This window comes from Lathyrus oleraceus, chromosome 5, assembly GCF_024323335.1.
Source record: "Lathyrus oleraceus cultivar Zhongwan6 chromosome 5, CAAS_Psat_ZW6_1.0, whole genome shotgun sequence".
NCBI classification, from domain to species: Eukaryota; Viridiplantae; Streptophyta; class Magnoliopsida; order Fabales; family Fabaceae; genus Lathyrus; species Lathyrus oleraceus.
The window spans coordinates 95,279,843-95,307,404 of record NC_066583.1 but is presented as its reverse complement, the minus strand read 5'-3'; the positions used below and the strand labels follow the sequence as shown (position 1 = coordinate 95,307,404).

Genomic DNA, 27,562 nt, shown 5'->3' with positions numbered 1-27,562 from the left:
TTAAATCTAATAAAATTTAAAATAAATTTGAATTACACTTCAACGGATAATTTGTATTTATTTTTAATATTATGTACAACAAAAACCTCATGAAAGAAATATGTGTTAGAAAAAGTGGACATTGAAGCACATAGTGACTTTTAGACATCAATTAAAATAATAGTTTTTCATAAAAAATAATATTTATATAAAACAGAACCATAAAAAGTATTTAAGAGCTGGAACGTAAGAAATTAAAGATAATATTGTTGAATTCCTCTGGCTTTTCAGTTTGAGGCACATGGGATGCCTCCTTCATCAACTCTATTCTTGCATTTTTACTGATTATCCTGCAATAGTTAACAGTGAGAAGCCAACATCTCGTGCTAGTCATGTTTTCAAGCATTAAGCTAAGCCTTTAAAAAGGTACAAACAAATTATTGTGAAGGATTTGGATACATACTGTTTCAGTTCATGGGCCATCTGCACAGGAAATATTTTGTCATCTTCCCCCCAAATTATGAGAACTTCCTGATAATTACGAGTAATTGTTTATTAATCACCCACAATAATGCTCAATTATAGAGAGTTGCATGTAATCAAAATAGTAAGTAAAGAGAGTTACTTGTTGAAGAGGTGAAATGTTTGAAGTATCAATCTTTCCGAGGGACAAGCCACGTAAAAGCTCCATCTTTTCCTTCCTATTTTCCATGTATAATTTCTGAAATATGACAGATTTACATTAATTTCTTCCTATCTTTTTCATGCAAATTCAAATCAAGTAATATGGATCATTTCTATAATTAAAATTGATTTTTAAAATTTAATTTCTATGTGAATTTATTTAAAAATAATAGAATTTAATTTAAGTTTATTTGTTATAAATATAATTTTAATATTCAGTAACTTAATACCATTAATTGTTAGATTTTTTTTTAAAACTGTTGATCTAAAGTTTGAAAAGGTCAAATTCATTTAGCTCAACTAACAAATAGCACTTGAGTTACTCACACTACAAGAAAAGAGATATCTAACAATGTGATTTTGTGATGTGAAACGCACGTCGTTAAAAAGGACAGTTGTGACTTGATATTCACGACGAAAAGTATTTAAAATAAAAAAATAATGACCGTTAGGTTTTCACATGAGGGAATTTTAAAATTTTCGAAAATGTTGTTGTGACGTGTAAAAGAATTACGAAGAGATGATGTACATGTTACATAAAGCGTTGTATGGACTCAAACATGCTCCTAGAGCCTTGAATTTGAAAATTGATTCATTTTTCAAACTTCAAGGATTTAAAAAGTGTGAGATGGAGTATGACGTTTATGTTCACCATACTTTTGAAGGCAATATAATTCTGGTATGTTTGTATGTTGATGACATATTGCTAACAGAAAGTTGTGAACATGAGATAACTAAGTTCAAAAAGGTATTGATGAATGAGTTTGAGATAACTGATATAGAAAATATGACATATTTCTTAGGGATGGAGTTTATGTACTCTGAGAAGGGTATCATTTTGCATCAGCTGAAATATGAACTTGAGCTTTTGAAGAGATTTGAGGTGTTGAATTATAAGGTTGTTGTCACACCTGCATAAACAAATCACAAATTGGATTCTGATTCTGAAGATGATGATGTAGATGCTACAACTTTCAAGCAGTTAGTTGGATCTTTGAGGTATTTGTGTAATATCATACCTGACATTTTATATGCAGTTGGAATGGTTAATAGGTTCATAAGTAAATCGAAGTGGTTTCATTGCCAAGTTGTTGTCAGGATTCTGAGGTATATTAAAAAGACTCTGAAGTATGGAGTTTTGTTCCCTTCTGGAGAAAAGACTAATTCAGACTTGATGTGTTACTCAGGCTCTGATGGGTGTGGAGACAAAGTTGATAGAAGAAGTACTTCTGGCTATTTGTTTAAGTATTTGGGAGGTCTTATTTCTTGGTGCTCCAAGAAACAAACAATTGTTGCTTTGTCAACCTGTGAAACTGAATATATTGCAGGTGTTGTGACTACATGTCAAGTTGTTTGACTTATGAATTTATTGCCGGATCTGAAGATCAAGGTAAACAAGTCTCTGAAGTTGATGATTGATAACAAGTATGCGATCAATCTTGCCCAGAATCCAGTGTTGCATGGGAAAAACAAGCATATCGAGACTAAGTATCATTTTCTGAGAAGTCAGGTTCATAATTAAGTGCTAGAAGTTATGCACTGTAGCACCCAGAATCAGATGGCAGATGTTTTGACGAAAGCGATTAAGACTGGTCAATTTCTTCACTTGGGGGATGGAATTGGGGTTATTAGTTTTGATTAGTTAAATTCTGAATTAAGGAATGATGCTGAAGGGTAATTCAGTATTTTTAGTATGTTGCCTACGTTGCATTATTGTTTGTGTATATAAACTAGTGTAGATGTCAATAGTTGTAAGTGCAGTATGTGTGCAGCAGTGTGTGTGCAACCATTTTGTTTTAACCGTTTTAGCAGAATAATGGAAGTTTGTTATTCTCTCTTATCTCTCTTATTCCATCTTCATCTTCTTCATCTTGTGTGCACCAACAAATTTGAAAAATCCCATTTAAGTAACACATATTTTCTTCTATGAAAATTTTATATTTTCAGTTCTTCATTAGATTCAGTCATCCGTTTTAATGACGTGACAACGACATATTATAATTTTGTATTTAAATTAAATATATGTGGCAACATCAATGACATACTATATGACAAATAGTTATACTAAACTTTAAAACTAATAAACATTAGTTAATATAGTTGAAACAATTACCAATTTTATAGGTTTAGCCTTTATGTTACTTCATCTTTATATGTTTAGTATAACTATTTGTAAACATATAACTAATGGCTAATGAAAGAAGTGAATTTAATATAACTATCGGGAAAAAAATTTATCTCTTTTGAAGTGAATTTTGTGGAGAAATCTCAAAGTCGTATTCTATAATTTATTGAGACAATGAAAGAAGTTGTTGATGAAAATATTAGGAGATGTGGTCTTGAAGAAGTGTTTGAGTCTAGAGTAGGTCAGTAGTTGCTTGAGCTAAAATTTTGTATTCAAACTCAGTGCTAGACCTAGCAGCAACTGGTTGCTTTTTGGATCACCAAGATATCATATTAGTGCCAAAGTAAATGGTTGCACCAAAAGTGCTTCTTCTGTTATCAAGGTCAAAATTCCCAATTTTCATCACAAAAAATATGAAGAGAATGGGGTACATTAGGAGAAATAGGGGAGAGAAGTAGATCATGTCAAATGGTACTTTTGAGATATCTGAGGAATCTCTTCACTACAACCTAGTGAATTTCAAGAGGATGTGCCATAAATTGACCACCTTATTGACTGCATGGGTAATGCCAGGCCTTGTGATTGTGACATATTGCAAGCCCCCTACCACTGACCTATACATGTAAGGATCAGGCAAAGTTGCAAAACCAATTTTGTGAGCTTGCAAGTGGAGTGCATGTGAGTGTTCATAGAGAAAGAATCAAGCATATTAGTTTTTGGAAGTAAGTCTCTAAGATACTTGGCCTTGTGTTTGGATAATAGATCCATGAGGTATTTGCTTAACCTCAATACCAAGAAAACAGTCAAGGTCACCATGGTGCTTGAGAGAGAAAGTTGAATGGACTTTTGTGATAATCTCTTTAGAAGTGGCTTGGTGCTATCAGTTAGAATAATATCATCTACATATACAAGTAGATAAATAGTGTCCATTGGAGAAAAATATGAAGAGAGAAGGGTCATATTTTCTTACCTTAAAGTGATGCTTGAGTAAGGTATCTTGAAGCCTCTTAAACATTACTTAGGGGTCTGTTTAAGGCCATAGAATGCTTTGTTCAACTTGCACACTAAAGAGGGATTTGAGCTAACAAACCTTTAAGGTTACTCCATATAAACTTCTCTATCAAGCAAACCATTAAGGAATGCATTATTAACATCAAGTTGTTGAATAGCCTAATTGAGATGGGTCTAACAACTAGAGAGAATGTTTGAGTAAAATCAAAACCATGACTTTGATTGAAGCCTTTTGCAACAAGTCTAGCCTTTTACCTGTTAACATTTCCATCAGGGTTTTCCTTAACCCTAAAACACATTTACATCCAATAGCATGTTTATGAGAAGGAAAAGGAATAGGTGTCCAAGTATTGTTCTTAAGCAACACATCATACTTTGCTTGCATAGTCTCCTTGCATTGCAAGCGAGGAAGTGCTTGTTTGGTTGATTTTGGCTCAAAGTGAGTTAGGAGAAACCTTGGTTTAAGTCTAGGTTGTGAAAACCAAGATTTAGCCTTGTTTTGCATGTTGTGCAAGTTATCGGACCTTTTTGGGACAAGTATGACCGTATGTGGTCTAAGTGGAATATTCTCTGTTGGAGAAGGGATAATAGTATTATTAGATTGATATATGGAATTAGATTTACTAGAAGACACAGTTGGAGACAAACTAGAAGAGGCATTTGGTGATGTTGACTTCAACGAAGAGTTACTAGGTGAGATTTCCTCAAGAGTAGAAGACTCGGAACTAGGCATAGAAGGAGAGTCCACAGGTTCAGAAGTAGAATGAATATTAGGTTCTAAGGAAGCAGAGTTATGTGAAGAAGAAGGAATGTGGTCTTGTGAAATTTATTTGATGAGAGGACTAAAGCATAATTGGGAGAAATTGATGCTTTTGTTGGGAGGTTGAATGGTAGTGGAATTGGGAAAAAGGTCAGGGTAGGGGTATTTAAGTATAAGAGTGGATACCTAGATTCATTGAAAAGAATATCCTTTGAGATGTATAGTCTTCCAGTAGAAGCTAGACATCTATAACCTTTATGAGAAGTTGAGTAGCTATGAAAAAGGCACTCTAGGGACCTAAGGCCAAGTTTGTAAGCAGTATAGGGTCTAAGGAGAGGGAAACAAGCATAACCAAACACTTTCAAGAACTTACAATCAATTTTTTGGGTTAAATAAGAGAGTATAAGGAACTTTAAAATTGAGAGAAGAGGTTTGCAATCTATTTATAAGATGGACAATTGTGGAAAAGGCATAATCCCAATATGTTAGGGGTAAGGATACTTGACTCAACAGATTAAGGTCAAGTTCTATTATATGCATATGTTTTCTCTCAATCACACCATTTTTGTGGTGTGTGTGAGGAAATATTATCATATGGATGATCTCTAATTCAGTGAAAAATTTAGCAAAAGGTTTAAACTCACCACCCCAATCAGACTGAACAACATTAATAGGAAGGTCATGGTGTAACTCAACCATTGTTTTAAATTATTTAAACATTGTGAGAGCCTCAAATTTGGACTTAAGAAGATAAATCCAAGTGAACTTGTAATAGGCATCTACGAATGACATGTAGTAAAGAAACCCTGAGGCAGATGCGCTAAAGGATGCCCCCACAAATCAGTATAGATTAGTTCTAAAGGTTTAGTGTAAGTGGTGTTTGAAGTGGACAAGTGAAGTATATGTGCTTTTCCCATACATCAGGAAGAGAAAAACAAATTACTATATTTATTATTGAAAAGAATATTATAACTATGCATAATAAGTCACAAAGATTAGATATTATGATGTCCTAACCTAAGGTGCCAAACATTAGGCAAACTAGAGGTTACACAGGCATAATCGCCACTAGGTACCATATTATTTATAGAGTAAGGAATACATAAATGAAGACTTAGCAAAATTAGAAACATCTATTAATGGAAACTCATAGAGACCATCACTTCCCACATAACCTTCTGGTAAATTTTGGTAAGCAGATCTCGGATGTCGTACACGATGTCATGACACCAGGTTCATCATATTATCACACTACAAACAATACTAGGATTTAAATAACAGTATGACATGAAATAACATAATAAGTTGTTAACCAGTTCAATGTAACATCGCCTACATATGGGGACTATCATGCCAGGAAGGAAATCCAATATCACAGAATTAGTTTGAAGTCCTAAACAACCTCAGATTTTACAGACTTCTCACCTAATCTCTACACGTGGATGTTTCTATCTAAGACTCTCCTAGATATGATACCTATTTCACTTCCCTTCAACCATACAATCACTTATAACAGAAAAACACAATCCATTCTTGCTTAAAAGCTTTTGAGGATTGTTAGTTACAATTCAATAAACTAGGTTCAATTCAAGTATCGAGGAGATACTCGAATGGCTCGCACAATACGCAGACACAAAATCCTAATATAGACAATATTATGCACTACTTCGATACCTTCTTGGGTTTAGATACGATCTATAAATAGTAATGGAAAGACATGGGCTTCGGGCTTGATTTACAGCAGATCCAAGATCTCTGCTCAATCTTTTGCAGATTTGATCTCAATCAAATCAGATGTTTCCTAAAATGTTTTGACATCATTACTTTGTAAATAAGTCAAGACAAAATAGTCTTTTGCTTTTTAGAAAACGCTCTACATAATTCGTGAACTAAATCTTCAGAGAATCTTTAGATATATCATTAAAGAAAACAAATCTCACAAGATACTAAAAATAGATCACACTCCAATGTTGAACCAACATGTCAAGATATCTTGTTCAATATCTGTCAATAAAACTTATTTTTCCAAAATGCAGCCAATCACTATATATCAGACCTAACAATCTCCCCCTTTGGCAAATTTTGTCTAAAACAATCTTTGCATTGACCAACAGGAATGAGGGAAGGATCATAGTAACAAACCATCATGTAAACAATCGAAATCCTTTTCCCCCCAAAGAACACCAGAGGCAGGCGCAACGAAAAAAAGTTGCCTCATATTATCTCACACAAAGACCCTACCTAAGAGAAAAAAATTATCTTTAGTCATGATGTCAGGACATTGTTCTTGACATTATTAACATCAACAACACCTTCATAACAGCAAAAGAAACAAACATTCCCCTTGAGTAGCAGATTCAGGGGCAGAGCTACCCTTACTCCCCCTCCATACATGCTCCCCCTCAGAGGGCAAGAGGGCTAACGAATACATGGAACTAATCTTACCAATAATCAGAGCAAACAACAAACATCATCATCACATATAACTACTCCCCCTTTTTAGCCACAAAGTTGACAAAACTAACCAAAACAACAAAGTTAGCAGAACAATCAAAAGAGAGTTTACAAACCAAACACAACCAAGAGCACTTTAAAGTGTAAAAATATTCAGGGCACATCCCATATAAAAACAAAAGAGTAACCAACACACAAAAAGAACCAGAGTGCTTCAGTCCTCGTCACTGTTGGTAGCATCTTCACCATCACTTGCATTAGAGCCTTTTTCATTTTCTTCTTCTTCATTTGTTCCACACCTTTCAAACTTCATTCTTCTTCAGACAAGGCCTTTATCAACATTTCAATCTTGATTTTCCTCTCCGTACAACTTTTGATAGTTACATACAAAGTCTTGCAGGTATCTTTTAGCTCAACAAGGATGTTTGTTCTATGAGTAGGTCTGGAAGGTGTCTGTTCAGATGTCATGACAATGCCTAGAACATGTTTCCCAGTGAACAACCTATAATGTAATGAGATAGGAGGGTCCCTTTTGCAGGTACTGTTAGAACTAATTAAGATACTTGGGTGTTGACTAAGAATAACACCACAGACCAATGATGGAAAAGCTATTGGCATCTTCGCATCATAAGAGGCAACATGCTTCATAGTTTGGTCAAAGACATAGGATCCAAAGTCAAAACTTGACTTGGTCCCAACAATATAAATAAACTTACCTAGTCCTATAGCAATGTTGGAAGTGTGATTGGTTAGTACCCAATTAGCATCTCCAATTCTGTAGAGTACAACATACTTCACACTTAAGGCACTTGCAGACAATTTCCCTTTCATTGGCCATTCCTTCCCTTGTTTAACAGTAATCTCTATGCAGATGACATTGTCAGAGACTTCTTTTCAGCTTGTTCTTCTTCATTTCTATCAAAGAACCTATTGATTATTTCAGGAGAAAAATCCACACATCTTCCTCTGACATACACTTTTCTAAACTCCTTGTTCCTCTTGCTGTCACATTCCTTAGAGATGTTCACAATAAATTCTTTAACAAGCATTTCATAGCACTTACCAAAATCAGTTATAGTTTTCATTAATCCAACCTCTCGAATTAGACTCATCACCTCCTTTCATTCAAAAGCATCTTTACCTAGTTCCCTTTCTAGAGCTAATCTTCTTTGATACACAAATTTCCATTTTTCAACATTCTCCATAGAGTGAAAGGAAATGTTGTCAATTGGAACTTCAGGGATATTTGCTGGAATCTTCTTCCCAGATGCTTGCTTTCTGGCAGTAGAAATGATGTTCTGAACATTGTGTTCGACATCATGGTCATACTCACTAGACTCATAACAAACTTCCTTCCTCTTCAGGGATTTTTTCTTAAACACAGGGGTAACAACCTTACTCCATCTTTTTGTAAGACCAACACTAGCTATTTTCCTGATAGATTTACAGGGTGTGCTGGAGGATTCAATAGCTTGACCTTTTCTGTTCTTCAATCTTTTAGCTATACCTGGAGCCAGCCTTTGGCCGATGGGAAAATCATCAGAGTCCAGATCCTCAATATTTACTATGTCAGTGGGTTGATCTTTTATCTCAACAGAGTTTTCATCTTTGTCATCCAGATCACCAATCATCCCTTCATACCTTTCTCTGTCTTTCGACTTTTCAGGAGACAGAGTAGATAAATTCACATCAGATTTATCCATGGGGGTCTCAGTAGTGTTATCAGGTTGGGCCAAGGATGTGGAAACATCTGGTACGACATTAGTCTTTGGGTCAATACCTAACACTTGAGAGATCAGCACACGAATATTCTTGTCTACGTTGTCTCTGTCCGCAATGATCATACTGGATTTACTCAAAGTAGTTATAGATCTAGGTCTATTACTGGTTTCATAGGCTTCAACATCTTCCATAACATTTTTCATAACATGACAATCTTTAGAAATACGAACATTAGGTTCAACACTAATGGGATCAAGATACATACTAGTCATTGACTGGGATTTCTTTACTGCAATAGAGGGTTCAAGAGTTTTTACATTTCTAGCAGTCATGGAAGGAAAGGAAGAGGTATTTACTTTAGAGGGGTTGTCTTTCCTCGAAGCATAAGTTCTATCCTTTCTCATAGAAGTTGCATGGACATGAACTATCGAGAGGGGAACGACATCAGTAATGACATCAGAGAGATCTATCTCAGCACCAATATTTTTAGGGTTTGATTGCTCTTTGGAGTGCTTGCTCGGAGTGGAGACTGAAGGTTGAGACATTTTTGAGGTTTTTGGTATGGACTGCAAAGAGAAGATAGAGAGATGAGAGTTATTGAGAGTAAGTTGAGAGAGAGAATAAAGGAGGTAGCGTGAATGATGTTGGTAGAGTGGCTAGGGTGCATCATTGAAAAAATAAGGAAAAGTTGTAATGATAGTCCTTGAGTTTTATGCACCATTAAGTGGAGGGAAGAGAAAAATTGATTTCCATATCTCCATTTCAGTAATTGCTATAATTCTTCAAGCATGTAAATGCCCAATTCGCCCCTTAATTTTTCAAACTGATTTGCATCTAAGGCTTTAGTAAAAATATTTGTCAGTTGCTTCTCAGTGGTTACATGCTCAAGAGTAACAATTTTATCTTCCACAAGATCCCTAATAAAGTGATGACAAATATCAATATGCTTAGTTATGCTATGCTAAATAGGATTCTTGGAAATGTTAATAGCACTTAGGTTATCATAGTACAATGTCAAGACATCTTGCTGGACATTGTATTCTTCTAACATTTGTTTCATCCAAATTAATTGAGAGCAACTACTTCCTGCTGCAATATATTCAACCTCAGTCGTAGATAAGGACACACTATTTTGTTTCTTGTTGAACCAAGATATAAAATTATTTCCTAAGAAGAAACATCCTCTAGAAGTGTTATTTCTATCATCAGCACTGCCTGCCCAATCTGCATCACAATATCCTGTAAGCAAGGAGTTTGCATTATGAGAATACAATATTCCATAGTCATTATTTCCATTGATATGCTTCAGGATCCTTTTCACTTGAGTGATATGACTCATTTTGGATTGAGATTGATATCTAACACAAACTTCTACAACAAATTTAATGTCAGGTCTGCTAGCTGTAAGATACAACAAACTACCAATCATACTTCTGTATAAACTTCGATCCACATTTACACCTTTTTTATCTTTTGTCAATTTCAAGTGAATGTGCGCATGTGTCCTTTTATGACTAGCATTTTCCATGCCAAACTTCTTTACTATACTCTTGACATACTTGCTTTGAGAGATGAAGATGGTGTCATCCATTTGTTTGACTTGGAGCCCAAGAAAGTACGTCAATTCACCAACAAGACTCATTTCAAATTCAGATTGCATCTGCCTGACAAAATGTTGCACCATCTGGTTCGACATCCCTCCAAACACAATGTCATCAACATATATTTGAGCTATCATGAGTTTACTATGCTCTTCTTTAACAAACCGTGTCTTGTTTATTCCTCACTTCCTGTATCCATTGTTAACAAGATACTTAGTGAGCCTTTTTTCATACTAGGTCCTAGGTGCTTGCTTTAATTCATAGAGAGCTTTACTTAGTTTGTAAACATGATCTGGAAAGTTGGGATTTATGAACCCCTTGGGTTGTTCAACATTGACTGCTTCATTCAAGTACCCGTTTAAGAAGACACTTTTCACATCCATTTGAAATAACTTGAACTTAAGCAAACAAGTCACTCCTAACAATAGTCTTATTGACTCAAGGCAAGAAATAGGGGCAAAAGTCTCATCAAAATTAACACCTTCAATTTGAGTGTATCCTTGAGCAACAAGTCTAGCCTTGTTTTTTCTTACAATTCCTTTTTCATTAGATTTGTTCTTGTAGATCCATTTTGTGCCAATAACATTCATTCCTTTAGGCCTATGAACTAAGTCTTATACTTCATTTCTTATAGACTGGCCTAATTCTTCTTGCATAACATTGATCCAAAATTCATCAGTCAAGGCTTCCTTTACATTTTTAGGTTCAAACTTAGAGACAAAACAAGTATTTGAAATCACATCTCTAGACCCAATGGTGACCCCTTCATTAAGGTTTCCAATAATGAGATCTATTGGATGATCTTTCTGAATTTTGATGGAGGGACCTTTGTTGACTTGTTGGTTTTCAGGTTCAATGCCTCCAGGTTCACTATCTTACTCAATAACTTCCTCATTTTCAGATGTGTCAATCTGCTGAGATGATATGCCAACATCTTCATCAACATCAGTCTCTTTTTTTGCGATATTATCATCCACTACAACATTGATGGATTCCATCATGACTTTGGTTTTGGAATTAAAAACTCTATAGGCTATGTTGTTTATAGAGTATCCCATAAATATATCTTTATCACTCTTGGGATTTATCTTTTTTCATTGTTCACGGTCAGCCTGAATGTAGCAATTTCTTCCAAATACGTTAAAGTATTTGACAGTGGGCTTCCTTCCTTTCCATAGTTCATAAAGTGTATATGATGTACCAGTTCTTAGAGTGACTCTATTATGAATATGACAAGCAATATTCATTGCTTCATCCCAAAAATGGTAGGATAGTTGCTTGGCATGAAGCATGACTCTAGCTGATTCTTGTAGAGTCATGTTCTTGCGCTCAACAATGCCATTTTGCTGAGGGGTGATGAGAGAGGAGAACTCGTGACCAATACCTTAAGAGGAGCAAAATTCAGCAAATTTGTTATTTTCAAATTCCTTCCCATGGTCACTTTGAATCCTGACAATTCCACTTTCCTTCACTCTTTGAATCTTTTGACATAGATCTTTGAACACCTCAAAGACATTTGATTTTTCCTTGATGAAGTTCACCCAAGTGAATCTTGAAAAATCGTCAACAACTACATAGGCTTATCTTTTCCCTCCAAGGCTTTCGACCTGCATAGGCCTCATTAAGTCCATATGAAGAAGTACCAGAACTTTTGAAGTAGTCTGATGTTATAAATTTGGATGTGACATCTTGGTTTGCTTTCCAATTTGACACTCACCACAAACTTTCTTCAATCTTGAGCCTTGGAATACCTTTGATGGCTTCTTTTGACACAATCTTTTTCATGCCTTTCAGATGTAGATGTCCAAGTTTCTGGTGCCACAGGTTAACTTCGTTTTCTTTGAATATCAACATGTGGAAGTGCAGTTAGTTTCTTGAGATGACCATAAGTAACAGTTGTCCTTAGACCTGATTCCCTCATTAGAAATTCATTTTTCTAATCAGTGACTAAACACTCTGATTTTGTGAAGTTAACTTTAAGACCTTCATCACATAGGTGACTGATACTAATCAAATTAGAAGTCAGACCTTTTACCAACATGACATTATCAAGACTTGGGAGTCCTGTACAGGCTAGTCTTCCAACTCCTTTAATTTCACTTTTAGCCCTATCTCCAAACGTGACATAACCGGTTGAGTAGGACGTGATGTTTTCAAGGAACTTCTTGACACCTATCATGTGTCTAGAACATCCACTGTCAAAATACCAGTCTTCTCGAGCTAAGGCTCTAAGAGAGGTGTGAGCTATAAGACTAGTGTTGACATGTTTGGGTATTCACTCTTTCTTTTGATTAGACCTGGATTGTGTTGGATACTTGGGATAGCCATACAATTTGAAATAGAAGGGCTTTATATGATCATATTTTCCACAGTAATGACATCTCCAGCGTACTAACTTGCCTTTAGTTTGAGAGTTCTGATGTCTGGCATGATGTTGAGTCAGATGTTTAGACATTACAGGCTTAGACTCCCTTTTGGAAGAATAAAGTTGGCCATAGAGCTCTCTCATTGTTTATCCAGAGATTGATGTTTAAAGACAATCCCCCTCAGATCTCCAGCCACTTTTCTAATTTGCAAAACTTCATCTAACACATTAGATCCCTTGTTCAACATTCTTACAGTCTTTATCACATTGTCAAGTTTGGAAGTCAACAGTACCACCTCATTTTGAAGATCAGAGATGGTGGATTGAAATCTTTCTTTTTCAGCCTACAATTGAGATATAATTTTCTTCTATTTTTCTCCCAACTGACATACTTCTTCACTTCTGATGCATAGTTCTCTGTAGGATGCAGCCAGATCCTCATAGGATAATTCTTCATCACATGAATCTTCATCAGATTCATATCTTTCAGTTAGAGCAGCAACATGTTTAGCAGCTCCACCCTCAAGTTCGCTTTCAGAGTTATCATCATCAGACCAAGAGGCAGACAACCTATTTTTTAATTTCTTAATATAGGTAGGACATTCTGCTCTAATGTGTCCAAATCATTCACACTCATGACACAAAATTCCTTTACCTTGATTGGATCTCTCTTCAGTTCTTGTTCTTTTCTGAAATTCATTATTATTCCTGATGTCAAAAGCGATGTTCTTGACATTTGGTCTTGACTTCTTGTCGATTCTCTTTAGAACCTTATTGAATTGTCTTCCTAGAAGAACAATAACATTATTCATTCCTTCATCAGTATCCAAGTCACATTGGTTTTCTTCATCTTTGGTGTTGGATACAAAAGCTATACTCTTGCTATTCTTTTTAGATTTGTCACTAATACCCAATTCAAAGGTTTAGAGGGACCCAATAAGTTCATCTACTCTCATGTTGATGATGTCTTGAGCTTCTTCAATGGCTCTGACCTTCATGTCAATTTTCTTAGGTAGAGACCTAAGAATTTTTCTCACCAATTTTTCTTCTGACATCTTTTCTCCCAAGGCACTAGATGAATTATCTATTTCAAGAATACTCATGTGAAAATCATGAATACTCTCATCATCTTTCATATTTAGATTCTCAAATCTGGTAGTGAGAAGCTAAAGTCTAGACATCTTCACTTTGGATGTGCCTTCATAAGTAGTTCTGAGGATCTCTCATGCTTCGTAAGCTACAGTACAGGTAATTATCAACCTGAATATATTTTCCTCAACACCATTGAATAGGGCATTCAAAGCTTTGGAATTTCTAAGATCCAATTCACGTTCTTCCTTAGACCAGTCCTCTTCATGCTTCAGATCAGTAGTAGTGTTCCCATCTTTGTCATTCACTACATGATGTTCCCATCCATTGATGACAGCTTTCCATGTCTTGTTATCCATGGATTTTAAGAATGCCACCATCCTTGCCTTCTGTTAAGAAATGTGGTTGGGCCTAACTCAACCCTACAAAACCGGTTGGTAGAGTGAGGACTGCCCCCACTTATAAACACATGTCCATGCCATATATTGTCCGATGTGGGACTCTTAACACAGCCCCTCACGCCCAGGACTGAACATCTGGAGCGTGGAAATAAATGGTGGGTGGCCCGATAGCGGAAACCATAGTAGGTGGCCCACCGGATCTTCCAATAGTCATAGTTGGATCCATCTAAGATGATGGGGTCTGTTGATAAATCATACTTCCTTGTCCATGGTACAAGAAAGTATCTTCCCCGGATCTCACCCAAAAATAGAGCATGATGCATGCTCTGATACCAATTGAAAATCTAGTAAGAAGATCCTGAATGTCGTACACGATGTCACGACACCAAGGTCAACACATTATCACACCACAAACAAAATTAGGATTTAAATAACAGTATGACAGGAAATAACACAATCAGTTGTTAACCTAGTTCAGTGCAAAGTCACCTACATCTGAGGGCTACCAAGCCAGGAAGGAAATCCACTATCATAGAATTAGTTTGAAGTCCTGAACAACCTCGGGTTTTACAAACTTCTCACCTAATCTCTACACGTGGATGTTTCTATCTAAGACTCTCCTAGATATGAGACCTCTCTCACTTCCCTTCAACCATACAACCACTTATAACAGAAAAACACAATCCACTATTGCTTAAAAGTTTATGAGGATTGTTAGTTACAATTCAATAAACTAGGTCCAATTCAAGTATCGAGGAGATACTCAAATGGCTTACACGATACACGGACACGAAATCCTAATATAGACAATATTCTACACTGCTTCGATTCCTTCTTAGGTTTAGATACGATCTATAAATAGTAGTGGAAAGACATGGGCTTCGGGCTTGATTTACAACATATCCAAGATCTCTGCTCAATCTTCTGCAGATTTGATCTCAATCAAATCAGATGTTTCCTAAAATGTTTTGACATCGTTACTTCATAAGTAAGTCAAGACAAAATAGTCTTTTGCTTTTTAGAAAATGCTCTACATAATTCGTGAACTAAATCTTCAGAGAATCTTCAGATATATCATTAAACAAAATAAATCTCACAAGATACTAAAAATAGGCCAGACTCCAATGTTGAGCCAACATGTCAAGACATCTTGTTCGACATTTTTAAATAAAACTTGTTTTTCCAAAATGCAGCTTATCACTACATATTAGACCTAACAAGTAAGACAACATCAGAGACCTGAGATTTTACAAGACATTTGTTAGTTGTGAACAAGAAGTAGACATTGTTATCTTTAGAAAACTGACTAACACTCATCAGGTTTTTAGTTATAGTATGCACTAAGAGCAAATTATTGAGAATGAGTTGTGTGTGAGGGTGAAGAGGTGAAGTAAAGGAACTAAAGCCAACATAATGAATATTCAAACTTTGCCATTGTCGATATAGATATGGTCATGGCCTTCAAAAGGAGTAACTTATTAGAGAGTCTTAACATCACTAGTGACATGATATGAAGCCCTTGAGTCAAGAAACCTGGAGTAGGATGGCGAAAGGAAAAGTGTTTGCAACAAATATGCTAGGAGGACTTGTGAAGGAATGAGCAAGCCTTGAAAGTGAAGGAGGTTTTGGCCACACATTGGCAGAAACCTGATTATAGTAGTTGGAAGCACCATGCCATTGATTCCAATTACAGCTACTTCCACTAGAAGCAGGTTGAAACTGATAGTTGAACCCATGCCAACAGTTAAGTGCAGAGTGATCAAATTTTGGACACACTTGGCACTGAACGTTATTGTTACAGTACCTGCCAACTTTGCCTCTACCAAATCCACCACCACGTCTAGTCTTGCCACCACGAAAAATAATGATAATCTTGCTCTAAATCGTGAGAACTAGTTTGAGTTAATGAGGAATCAACAATTATAGTTTTAAGATCATCCCGAGTGAGGTTAAGAGTGATTAGGTCAGGAACCGGTTATTACTTGAACTTGGCAAGTTTAAGTTCATGAGCAAGAAGTAGAATATCAACTTAGTCAATGTTCATAACACAACATTTTCTTTCAACAACTGAACCACAAATGCATATTCAGTAGTTAAGTCTTCAAGAATAACATCAATATGATAAGAAGTCGGAATAGGATCTCCAATGGAGGATAAAACATAAAAAGTTGTGTGAATTTTCAAAAGATAATATGAACAGGCAGTGTATCAAGTGTAATCGCACTCAATTTAACTCTAAGAAGGCATTCTATAACACACATTTGTTTTTGGAAGAAACTGAAAAGGCATTCCCAGAGTCGATTTGCATGAGAACATCCAAGCACACGTGAGATAATCTCACTAGATAATGTAGATTAAGGCCATGATAACAATATATGCTCCTTCAGGATCAAAATAGAATGAGCAGGATTGATCGTACTAGTGCGATGAGCTTCATCGTCTATGAATTGAGGAGGAATTTAAGTGCAAACTATCAGATTTGTAAGATAATGTATGTTAATGTAAGGTTCCACTTGTTAGCACCAAAGATTGAAGTTCTTTTCATCTAACTTTTGTGTGATCATGAGCGAAAAGTGCAAACTCCATGATTCATCAGTAGCAGACGACATTACTGGTGTCGAAGCAGTGGAAAATTAAATAGGGGAGGGAGGTGATACCAGTGTAGTAATAGTTGTCATGGTTGACTCAACAATCTGATACCATATTAGAAAGTAGAATGTGAATTTATATTTTTGTTGTAACTAAATTTCATTATTATGAAATTTTAGTTACAAGGCTATCAATTGTTTGCCTTTTATAGAGCGAACAAGATGACCTACTATAGCAGGTAAAAGTTATATAATCTGACAATTGTCAATTTCGAGAGTTACAACAAACATAAAGTTTAACTTAACCTAGCATAAATTCAATAAGGGCTTACTCCATGCCAACTTTATTTCTGAGGTAAAATACATAAAATGGTTATCCAATGTTATCCTAGTTAAAAAGGCGCCCAGGAAATGAAGAATGTACATATACTACACCAATCTCAACTGAGCTTGTCCCAAAGATTCTTATCTGGTTCGCAACAACGATAAGCTGGTAGACAACTCTGTTGGCTACAAATTATTTTCATTCATGGACGCATATTTTGGGTATAACAAAGTTCATATACACAAAGAAGACATGGACAACAACACCTTCATGATTGAACATGCCAACTATCAATACAATGTCATGCCCATCGACTTGAAGAATGCAAATGCAATATATCAAAAGATGATGAACAAGATCTCCGAGGAAGAGATTAACGAAAAATTTGGAGGTATATATGGACGACATGATTATAAAGTCCATCAAAGAAGAACAACACAACGAACACCTCGCTAGTGTGTTCAGACGGGTCTGATAGTATAACATGAGACTTAACCCTGAGAAAGGCATCTTCGGAGTTATAGCATGCAAGTTCTTAGCTTTTTACTTAACATAGAAAGGCATCGAAGCTAGCCTAGACAAGTGTGAAGCAGTGATCAAAATTGATGTGCAAACGATGAAGAAAGGAATAACGAAACTAAACAGGATGCTCACAACCCTAAATAGATTCATCTCGAGGTCAACTCAATATGCTTTACCATTCTATATGTTGTAAAAGAAAGAAGCACACTTTGAGCAGAACCTTGAATGTGAATGTGTGTTCACGTCACTAAAAGTGCCCATCTCTACCCTACTAGTCTTATCCAAACCGTCGATTGGGGAAACCTTATATCTCTACCTAGTTGTATTTTCTAAAGTTGTTAGGGCCGCCCTCATTTGAGAAATAGGCTTTGTTCAAACCAAGTTTACTTTGTATCTAAAACACTGGTAGGACTTGAGACACGCCACCAAAAGATAGAAAATATTGCATTAGCATTAATAACAGTCTCAACTTATCCCCTTAAGTAGGTTCTTCACATACCAGATTTCATAGGGTGGATGACAAAATACTTTATCGAGATCTCCGAATTTGACATCTCCCTCCAACTAAGGAAGGAATTGAAGGCTCTAAGTGTTTGTAAACTACCTAGCAAAAATGAATCTGGTCACTATCACTCTAGAGCCAAATGCATCATGTATAATGCTTACGGATGGGTCGTCCAACAGTAGGGGAGTGACATTGACCTCATATTGGAAAGCGAGACCGGTGAAGTATCTTTACATTTCAATTTTTTTTTCATTGTGTATCGTTATGCCAACTATTGATATTACAATTCAAGCAAAATATAATGTATCTTTGGTTTAACTTTAGAAGAGAAAAAGGAAACGGTGAAGAACTGATTTTGAAATAATTTTAAAATGTTTAATTGTTATAAAATAGAATTTATTCTGCCTCCGCAACTAATTTTAGTTGAAATTACAATTATAATCGTTGAATTTAAACGTGATTTTTATATTGAAATATATTATTGAATTAAATATTTTATAAAATTATTTAAATATAAATCACTTTTACAAAATAATTTTTTTTATCTCAAAATCAAACATTGACATAGTATGTAACACTCTCGGAGCTAGAGTACATTATTTGGAAGACTACAATGTAGGTTTAGAAATATATTCTAATATTAAATGTTGTGATAGAGTCTGATGAACCGGTTCGCTGGTTGAAAGCTCAAATCTCACTCTTTAATAAAAAAGAAAAGCTATTTATCTCTTCGCTACATTATAGTTTATTTTAGATATGACTCTAGAACTCGAATTCGACGATGCTCACTCGAATTTGTTTTAAACTTTAAAAAAAAAATCATTTTGATTAGGTTTTGGATTCGCATTCGAATGTTCCTCAATATTCTCGTGATGTTTATATCTATTTATTCTTTATTATTTAGTTTTGATAATTTAGAATATTAATTATATCATCAATATTTTTGTATTTTAATTTTTACTTTATTATTTAAAATATATGTTTGAAAATTCGATATTATTTTACTTTTTTATTTATAATATAATTAAATATTAAGAAAAATAATTATCTCTATTAAAAAAATTTAATTACACATGAGAGTGACGTGAAAATATCTGAATCCAATTCAAATTCATTTAAAATAGATTTTGGATTGAGTTTAATTGAAATGCACTGTCAGTGTAAAGATATTTTACACTCTCAGTTAATCAAAATCATTGATTATTTTAGAGAAGTTTGACTTTTTCTATAATCACATGTAAAGTAACACAAATGGATGATTGTGATGTATTGACAGTGTAAAGTTTTTTTACCGTGCATAACAATTAATCTCTTTTAGATTTAATTTTTTATCTCCAAAAAAAACTCAACATATTTAACAATTAAAAATTCAAATTTAAATTTAAAAAAGATAAAAACCGTCTCCACTCTAACAAATTGTCTTGTGAAACAAAAAGTAGATATACACATATAACTGCTAAAATTTCTATACATACCTATTAAAAATACCACAAAACTAACACACAATTTGAGAAATTTTAAAAACCAGAAAAAAATGTGAAGTCTAACTACATTTTTATCTCTTTTAAATCTTATCAATTGACCCCTATGTTTTTCATAGTTTGCAAAATAATTTCTATAAATTTTAAGAATTAAAAATTGTTAAAAAATTTCAAACTATTGCAAAACGGTCCTTATAGTTTTTAAACTTAACAAATTGGTTCTTAAATTTAAATACTTCTCAAATTAATCTCTTTTATTCAATTATAAAAATTAATCTCAACTTTTTAAAACTTGATCCAAAATATTAGTTGAAAATTACTCTATTGAAAAAAAAAATCAAAATATTAAATTATCTAAATTTGAATTTCTAATTAAAAAAAATCCTACCAAATTTTTTCTCACAAAAAAGTAAATCCAATAATAAATACTTTTAGTTTATTTTCTTTTCAAAAAGAGTTTATAAATTTTTACAAAAATAACTCACTTTTTCAAGGAAATTTCCCAAATATCCCTGATTTCAAAAAAATTCCCAAACTACCCCACTTTTAGGAGGAGTCGTCAATTGAATTGGCGACTCCTCTTAAAAATTGAATGCAGGCGTCAATTGGATTGACGCCCTTGTGTATACCTTGAGAGGAGGTGCCAATTGGATTGGCGCCTCAGTGTAAAATATAATTTTTGTGTTATAAATAGATGTGTTGTCTGAGTCAGTGTTCCACATCTCAATTAATCATTTGACAATCATGTTTGATGTTCGTTGCCGATACGGAAAGGTGATTTATGCGAGAGACAAACCTCAGATGCTGATGCTGTTATGGAACATCACTACGTTCGATCAACTAAAAAGGGAGTTGGTTCGTTGGTTAGATGGGAAAATACCAGAAGGGAAAAAATTAGAAGTACTGAGAGACTCGACAGTATCTTTGATTGAGTGCGAATGAAGACTAATAAGGATGCTAGGGAAATGATGTTCGGTCGAGATGACATCAATTTGATTGTTGTAATCAGTTAAAAATATTTTTGTTTTCAGATAGCTTATTTTGTACTGATGTTTGTTGTGAACCTCGTTGTAACAAAAACTTAATGATTGAAGGTTACAGAAATACAATGTTACAAAAAGCTTAAGACCCAGATGATGCTCCTCGATTGGGACAGTTGTTCTTGTTGTGTCCTGGTTGACGACAGATACTACATAATCTTATCATTTTATCTGTGGAATCCATTTCTGTCCTGATACGTGTGTTGTTTGGTCTTCCTTTTTTCTTTCTACGCATCTCGTCGTTATGCCAAACTATATCACCTTTATATGGAGGTCAGTATTCCTCCATTGGTAGTACCGAAGCTTTAATTATATACATTCATGACGGTGATGGCCTTGTACACATCAGATAAATGGATGTAAGCGTCTTGACGAGTATAAGCGCATGCTACAATGACATGGGAGCAATGAATGCGGAAGGCCTGAAATTTTCCACAATCGCACCAACTTCTGTTTAGTCTAACAGCATAGGCTAAATTTGGTATCCCCTCGTTTTGATCCATTGTTTCCTGGATCCTGAAATTTTGCCTATGACGATCAAAGATTGTTACAGCGTCTGTGCTAGCTTTGATGCTCTCCTCTTTCATGACCTTCATGCAACACTCATTGAATACTTGCCCGAACATTAACACTGCATTCCATCTTTCACATCTGGTTGCGAACGTAGAAGACAACCTATAATAGGTCGATCTTACCAAGGCAGTTATCGGCAGATTTCGAATTCCTTTGAATACCCCGTTCATGCATTCCACAAGATTTGTTGTCATGTGGCCCCATCGACAACCTCTGTCAAATTCCCTTGTCCACTGCTCTACTGGTATGTTATTTAGCCATCTCTCTGCGTCTTTATTAGACAGACTAATTTCATCACGATAATATTGAAATGACGGTTGAGTTAGAGCATACCCAACATTCACCACCTTCTTGCGAAGATTCTTATCTTTTATAGCACGCATGAAGTTTTGTGCAATGTGTCTGATGCAATAGATATGGGTAGAAGGAGGATCATATCATCCGTTGTCATGGTTGTTGTAAGCACTCTCAATGACAACATGTCTATCAGAAATCAAACAGAGATTGACTTGTTGAGCCACATGCGTTCTGAGATGTCGAAGAAAGAAACCCCATCCACCAGCCGTTTCACCTTCAACCAGAGCAAAGGCAATGGGAAAGACATTGCTGTTGCCGTCTTGTGCAACCGCCATGAGCAAAGTACCCTTGTATTTTCTGTATAACCATAGCCAAGAAGCCCAAACCTCACAAAACCTAAACATCCAACAACCCTATCTCTACCAAACACCCCAACAACCTTTCCAACCTTTCCTCGACGCATCATTCACACCCATGTCTCCCTTCAACCGTCCCGGTCGCCCATCAATGAGTCATCCACAACCCAACTTCTCTGGCATGGGTCATGAGCTCAGCTACGGCGGTACACCATCGATGCATACTGAAGACTATGTCGACTTGTCCGACTACCTCAACAGACCATCTCATGTAGTTGGTAGTGACGCTCTTGGCCCCTCAGATGCTCAAACACCAGTGGTGAATCACCAACGTGGGTTAGGGCCACGGGTTAAGGTAGTTAGGGGATGTGGGACCGGATGTCGGTTAGGTGATCCCGATCATCACTATTAGGCTTTTTTGTGTAAACGAAATTTTTTATTAATATCAATTGGTCATATTTCAAATTTATCTATCATATATACCATTTAGCAAAAAAATTGCATTTTACACTGAGGCGCCAATCCAATTGGCGCCTCCTCTCAAGGTATACACAGGGACGTCAATCCAATTGGCTATGGCACCTGCCCTAGCCAATCCAATTGGCGTTTGCATTCAATTTTTAAGAGGAGTCGCCAATTCAATTGGTGACTTCTCCTAAAAGTGAGGTAGTTTGGGATTTTTTTTAAAATCAGAGATATTTTGAAAATTTTCATGAAAAAGTGGGTTATTTCTGTAAAAAAATTCAAGAGTTTAATGAATAAGCAACCACAATATAAAATTTTATTCTATTATTCAATAAAAATTATTTATTCAATAAAAATTATTTATTCAATCATCTCATATCCCATAGGGAAATATAGATGGGTGATTGATTTATAATGTAATTACAATATCTATATATCCTATTATCTAAATATATATAATATCTTTAACTATTTATTATATTTATTTTATTTAATGATAATTTTGATAAAATATATTTAATATTAACTTAAAATTTATGAATAATAATTAAACTGAAAATTGACAATTAAAAAAAATAAAAAATTTGCCAAGAAAGTAATACTTAATCGAGCAACTATTTAACATAAAATTATCGATACCAGCATATACCAATTATGTTTTGTCGCTTTGATTTTCAAGGTCACAAACCATTTTTTAAAAGCAAAGAAAACTATAAAAGAAGATAGTGGCATATGAATGAAAAATTGGAATAAGAAAAAAAAATGCAGAACTTACCTTTAAAAAGTCTTTCAAGAGAAACTCAGGCATGAAAGGGATTCTTTTAGCCACCGCAAGGGTCATCAATTTCCTCAAATTTTGAGTAGATGAAGGCAACATTAGATCCTCAATTTTATCCATTCCAGCTCTTTCCAACAACTTCACGTTATGATTCTTCGTCATATTAACACCAGAGCTACAAATAACCACTTTCTCAATTTTCTCTTCCCCTAACATTTTCGCCATATTATAAGCAACAATACCTCCATAACTCGTCCCCACCACGTGGCATTTTTTCAACCCTAATTTCTCCAACAATTTCCCAACCGACTCTGCTTGGAATTTCTCGCTTCTTTCCTTCGATCTCGTTGTTGATTCACCGAAGAAGATTAGATCGGGAACATAGATATTGAAATGAGGAGCGAGAAATTGAACTTGTTGACGCCATTGCCATATCGCCGTAGGACCGAATCCGTGAATCAGAACCAGAGATGGTTTTTCTGTGGCTTGATTTGTTGGTCCCCAAACATGGAGAGTTGTTTCGTCGTCTATGTCGATTTTTTGAGAGAATAGACCCGCTCCGGTGAAACAGCGACGGAGGTAGCCGCTGTATAAGCCGGAGAAACTCACAAACGACGGAGGCATGGTGTTGGTTGGTTAATTATTGGATCATCATAATGACGAGAGTTGGAGAAATGAAGAAAAGAGAAAGTGTGATGTATTTGTACAGTGTTTGTATTGAAAGGTGTGACGTATGGATGAGTCAGCTTGGTAGGAGAATGTTGCAAAGATTTTTTGTTTGAGAAAATATTTTTTTATTGGAATATAGGTAAAGATAGTAGTGTTTTTTTGTTGACTTAAGAAAGTTTGTTAGGTTGGGTTGGTTTTCCATTACTATGTGGAGCCAAAAGTCTCTTTCTGCCTGCTTTTGTTTTTCACTGTTCAATTCACTCTCCGTGAAATAATAGCGGATCGAGATAAACCAGTTTTGTCATCGTCGGCCACATACAAATTAAACTTCTTTCTTTGAATTGAATCAATCTTTTAAAAAGTTTGTTATGAAAAACATATTAAAAAATTTAGTTACTCATTTTCTATAAAGTTTTCTACTATTAAGATATATTGGTGTATACTATTTTTTTTAAAAATATTTTTTAAATTTATTAAATAATCAATATATCTTGTATTTATAATAGATTAAATATAATAATTATTTAATTATTTTAAAAAATTAACTTTTTTATAAATAGGAGTTGAGAAAGTATATATTTTTGATAAGAAAGTTAGTTTCTCAATCTCCATAGTAAATGATCGTGTGACGGGTGATATTGATTGGATATGTGACGAGGGATATTGATTGGATATGTGACGAGTGATATTGATTGGAATGTCCATTATTTTTTTGGAAAGCCAAAAAAGCAATGGATATACAAATTTTTGAGAGATATTTTGAGAGTATATACAAATATTTGATTGGTTTTAAGAATGTATACACAAATTTTTGACCTTAAGCACATGTGTTAACTGAGATTTTCAACAAGGGCAAATATCTCAGCATAATAAGAAGACTTGAAAAGTTAAGGGTTTAAAGGGATTTTGTCGGCATGTCATGTTACAGAAGTCGATCTCTCAATATGAGAGATAAAAAGTGGGACTTAGTATTTTTTAGAAGAAAGAAGTATTTCCTCTGGCATTTTGACGACATGGTTGCTCAGATTTTCGACGTTGCATCGATCAACAGTTATTTGGGCGTGAAGAAGCGTTTTGTTCAAAACGAATAACTACTTCTCAGTCTTATCCCAAGGAACACATGGAATACATTCAAAAGGGAGAAGCATGCAGAAATCTACGTGGCAAATGCCGATGAGACAAACGTTATGAAAAAGTTATTTTACACTTGTATAAATAGGAGTTCTAGTATTAGGATTTGGAGGTGTTCCTTTGATTTCACTACAAAAAAACTCAAAAAGACTTAGAATATCCAGCGTAGAGAGAAACGAGTTTCACTGAGAAAATGTATGAATCTTGAAACACCATTTATATTAAAATGCAAAGTTTTTCATTTCATTTTATGTTCTTTGTCAATCTACTTTCATTCTTCTTTTAATTCCATTGTCACTTTACATTTGCTTTTACAAAGTCGTGCCTTTTAACATTGTTACAAACACTTACATTTCCAAACACTCTACTTTTTACATTACTTTGTCTCAAAGATTATGACCAAGACGAAATACTTCATGTTTCTACATAAGACTATAAACAAAAGCTTTTAGCACTATGTCCTATTAGAAGTAATTCATATTTATTAGTTGTACTATTTTCTTAGTCCCTAAGTTTGTTAGAGGGTATTTTAGTATTTTATCCTATTCTAGTAACCCTAGTTTTAGCTTATAAATAGGGTGGCAATCATTGTAACTTTTATCATGTTTTTTGTAGCCGTCATTCTCTGAATAGAATATTTCCGTTTATCATTTATTCTACCTTTGCACCAATAATTGGTATCTAGAGCTCCGGTTCGGATTCATTGGGAAACACAGGAAACACGAGTGAACGTGAGGTCTTGTGTGTTTGATTTTGATTCTTAGATTCGTGTTGAATCTTGAACAAAATCTGATCAGAATTTTAATTCTGTGGGTTGGGAAACACTGTGAGAAATCTGAGTGTACTGTGCAAGGTAGAAAGATGAACGGAAACGGCAACATGAACACCAAACTTCCAGTATTTGACGGTAAAAACTGGAATCGTTGGATGATCCAAATGCGTGTACTGTTCGGTGCTCAAGATGTTCTAGATCTTGTCACTGATGGTTATGTTCCGGTAGCAGCAGATGCGACGGATGAACAGAAAAACGCGCAGAAGGAAGTAAGGAAGAAGGATCAGAAAGCATTGTTCTTCATTTATCAATGTGTTGATGTAAATGTGTTTGAGAAGATTGCAGATTCAACGATAACAAAGACTGCGTGGGACACACTGGTTAGATGTTATGGTGGTGACGCATCAGTGAAGAAGGTGAAGCTTCAGTCCTTGAGAAAGCAATATGAGAATCTCAACATGAAGAATAATGAGAAAGTTTCTGAATACATCTCCAGAGTGATTCTGATCACTAATGAGATGAAAGCGTGTGGAGAAACTCTTTCTGAAGAAACAATCATGGAGAAGGTATTGAGATCCCTTACCTGTCAATTTGATTACATTGTGGTAGCAATAGAACATTCCAAAGATCTGAGCACCATGAGAATTGAAGAGCTGCAGAGCAGTCTAGAAGCGCAAGAGTTGCGTTTGACTGAGAGAACTTCTGAAAGGGAAGTAGAGCAGCAGGCTCTGAAAGCAACTTCTGATAGGAGGTATCAGAAGCAGTCAGAAGCCAGGAGAAGATCTGATGGTGGTCAGAAGTCAGAAAGCTCAACCTCTGATAGACAAAAGAATGCTCAGAAGGGAAAAGAGAAGTATGACAAGAAGAAGATCCAATGTTACTGTTGTAAGAAGTTTGGTCACTTTGCTAGAGACTGTTGGTCAAACAAGGAGAGAAAATCAGAAGAAGCAAATATAGCCAGAAGTTCTGATGACGAATCTGTGCTATTGATGGCCTCTGAATCTGATGACATGGATCTGATAGACTGGTGGTATATGGACACTGGTTGTTCAAATCATCTTACTGGAAATAAGAAATGGCTGGTTGACTTTGACTCTGAAAAGAGGACAAAGATCAGATGTGCTGATGACAAATATCTTAATGCAGAAGGTATGGGAAATGTCAGTGTGATTCTGAACAATGGGAAAACAGCATTGATTCAAAACGTGTGGTATGTACCTGCCATCAGAAGCAATCTGATGAGTGTGGGACAATTAATTGAGAAAGGTTTTTCAGTTACCATGAAGGACAATCTTCTGGAGCTGTATGACTGCAATCAGAAGTTGATTATGGAGTCAGAACAGGGAAGGAATAGAACATTCAAGGTGAATGTCAGAACTATAGACTCAGAATGTCTTAGTGCAACAAGTGCTGAGAAGGAGAGTGAGTTGTGGCATAGAAGATTTGGTAATTTGAATTTCAGAAGCTTAAAACATCTGAATTCAAAGAAGTTGGTACATGGAATTCCTGCAATTAAGAAGCCTGAAAAGTCATGCAAAGTTTGCATGGAAGGAAAACAACCACGATTGCCATTTGCGTCAGAAATTGCTCCAAGAGCAAAACATGCCTTGGGAGTTGTACATTCTGATGTGTGTGGTCCATTTCCAGTAGCATCGATTGGAGGGAATAAATACTTTGTGTTATTTGTTGATGAATTCACAAGAATGACATGGGTATCCCTTATTAAGTTTAAACACGAGGTGTTTGATGAATTCAAGAAGTTCAGAATGAAGGCTGAGAATCAGAGTGGTCAGAAGTTGAAGATTCTTAGAACTGACGGTGGAGGTGAGTATAACTCCAAAGAGTTCCAGAAGTTCTGTGAGGATAATG

The 27,562-nt window shown here is 35.2% G+C and overlaps 1 protein-coding gene across 1 annotated transcript; it reads right to left on the bottom strand.

The window, feature by feature from the left end:
- On the bottom strand, nucleotides 1-24,077 carry LOC127087855 (uncharacterized). The gene is made up of 4 exons (XM_051028772.1): nucleotides 23,119-24,077; nucleotides 605-700; nucleotides 443-510; nucleotides 1-329 (listed from the first exon to the last, which is right to left on the bottom strand). The coding sequence occupies exons 1-4, from the start codon at nucleotides 23,743-23,745 to the stop codon at nucleotides 212-214; spliced, it is 909 nt and encodes a 302-aa protein (XP_050884729.1). The 5' UTR covers nucleotides 23,746-24,077; the 3' UTR covers nucleotides 1-211.
- Nucleotides 24,078-27,562: the final 3,485 nt, after the last annotated feature.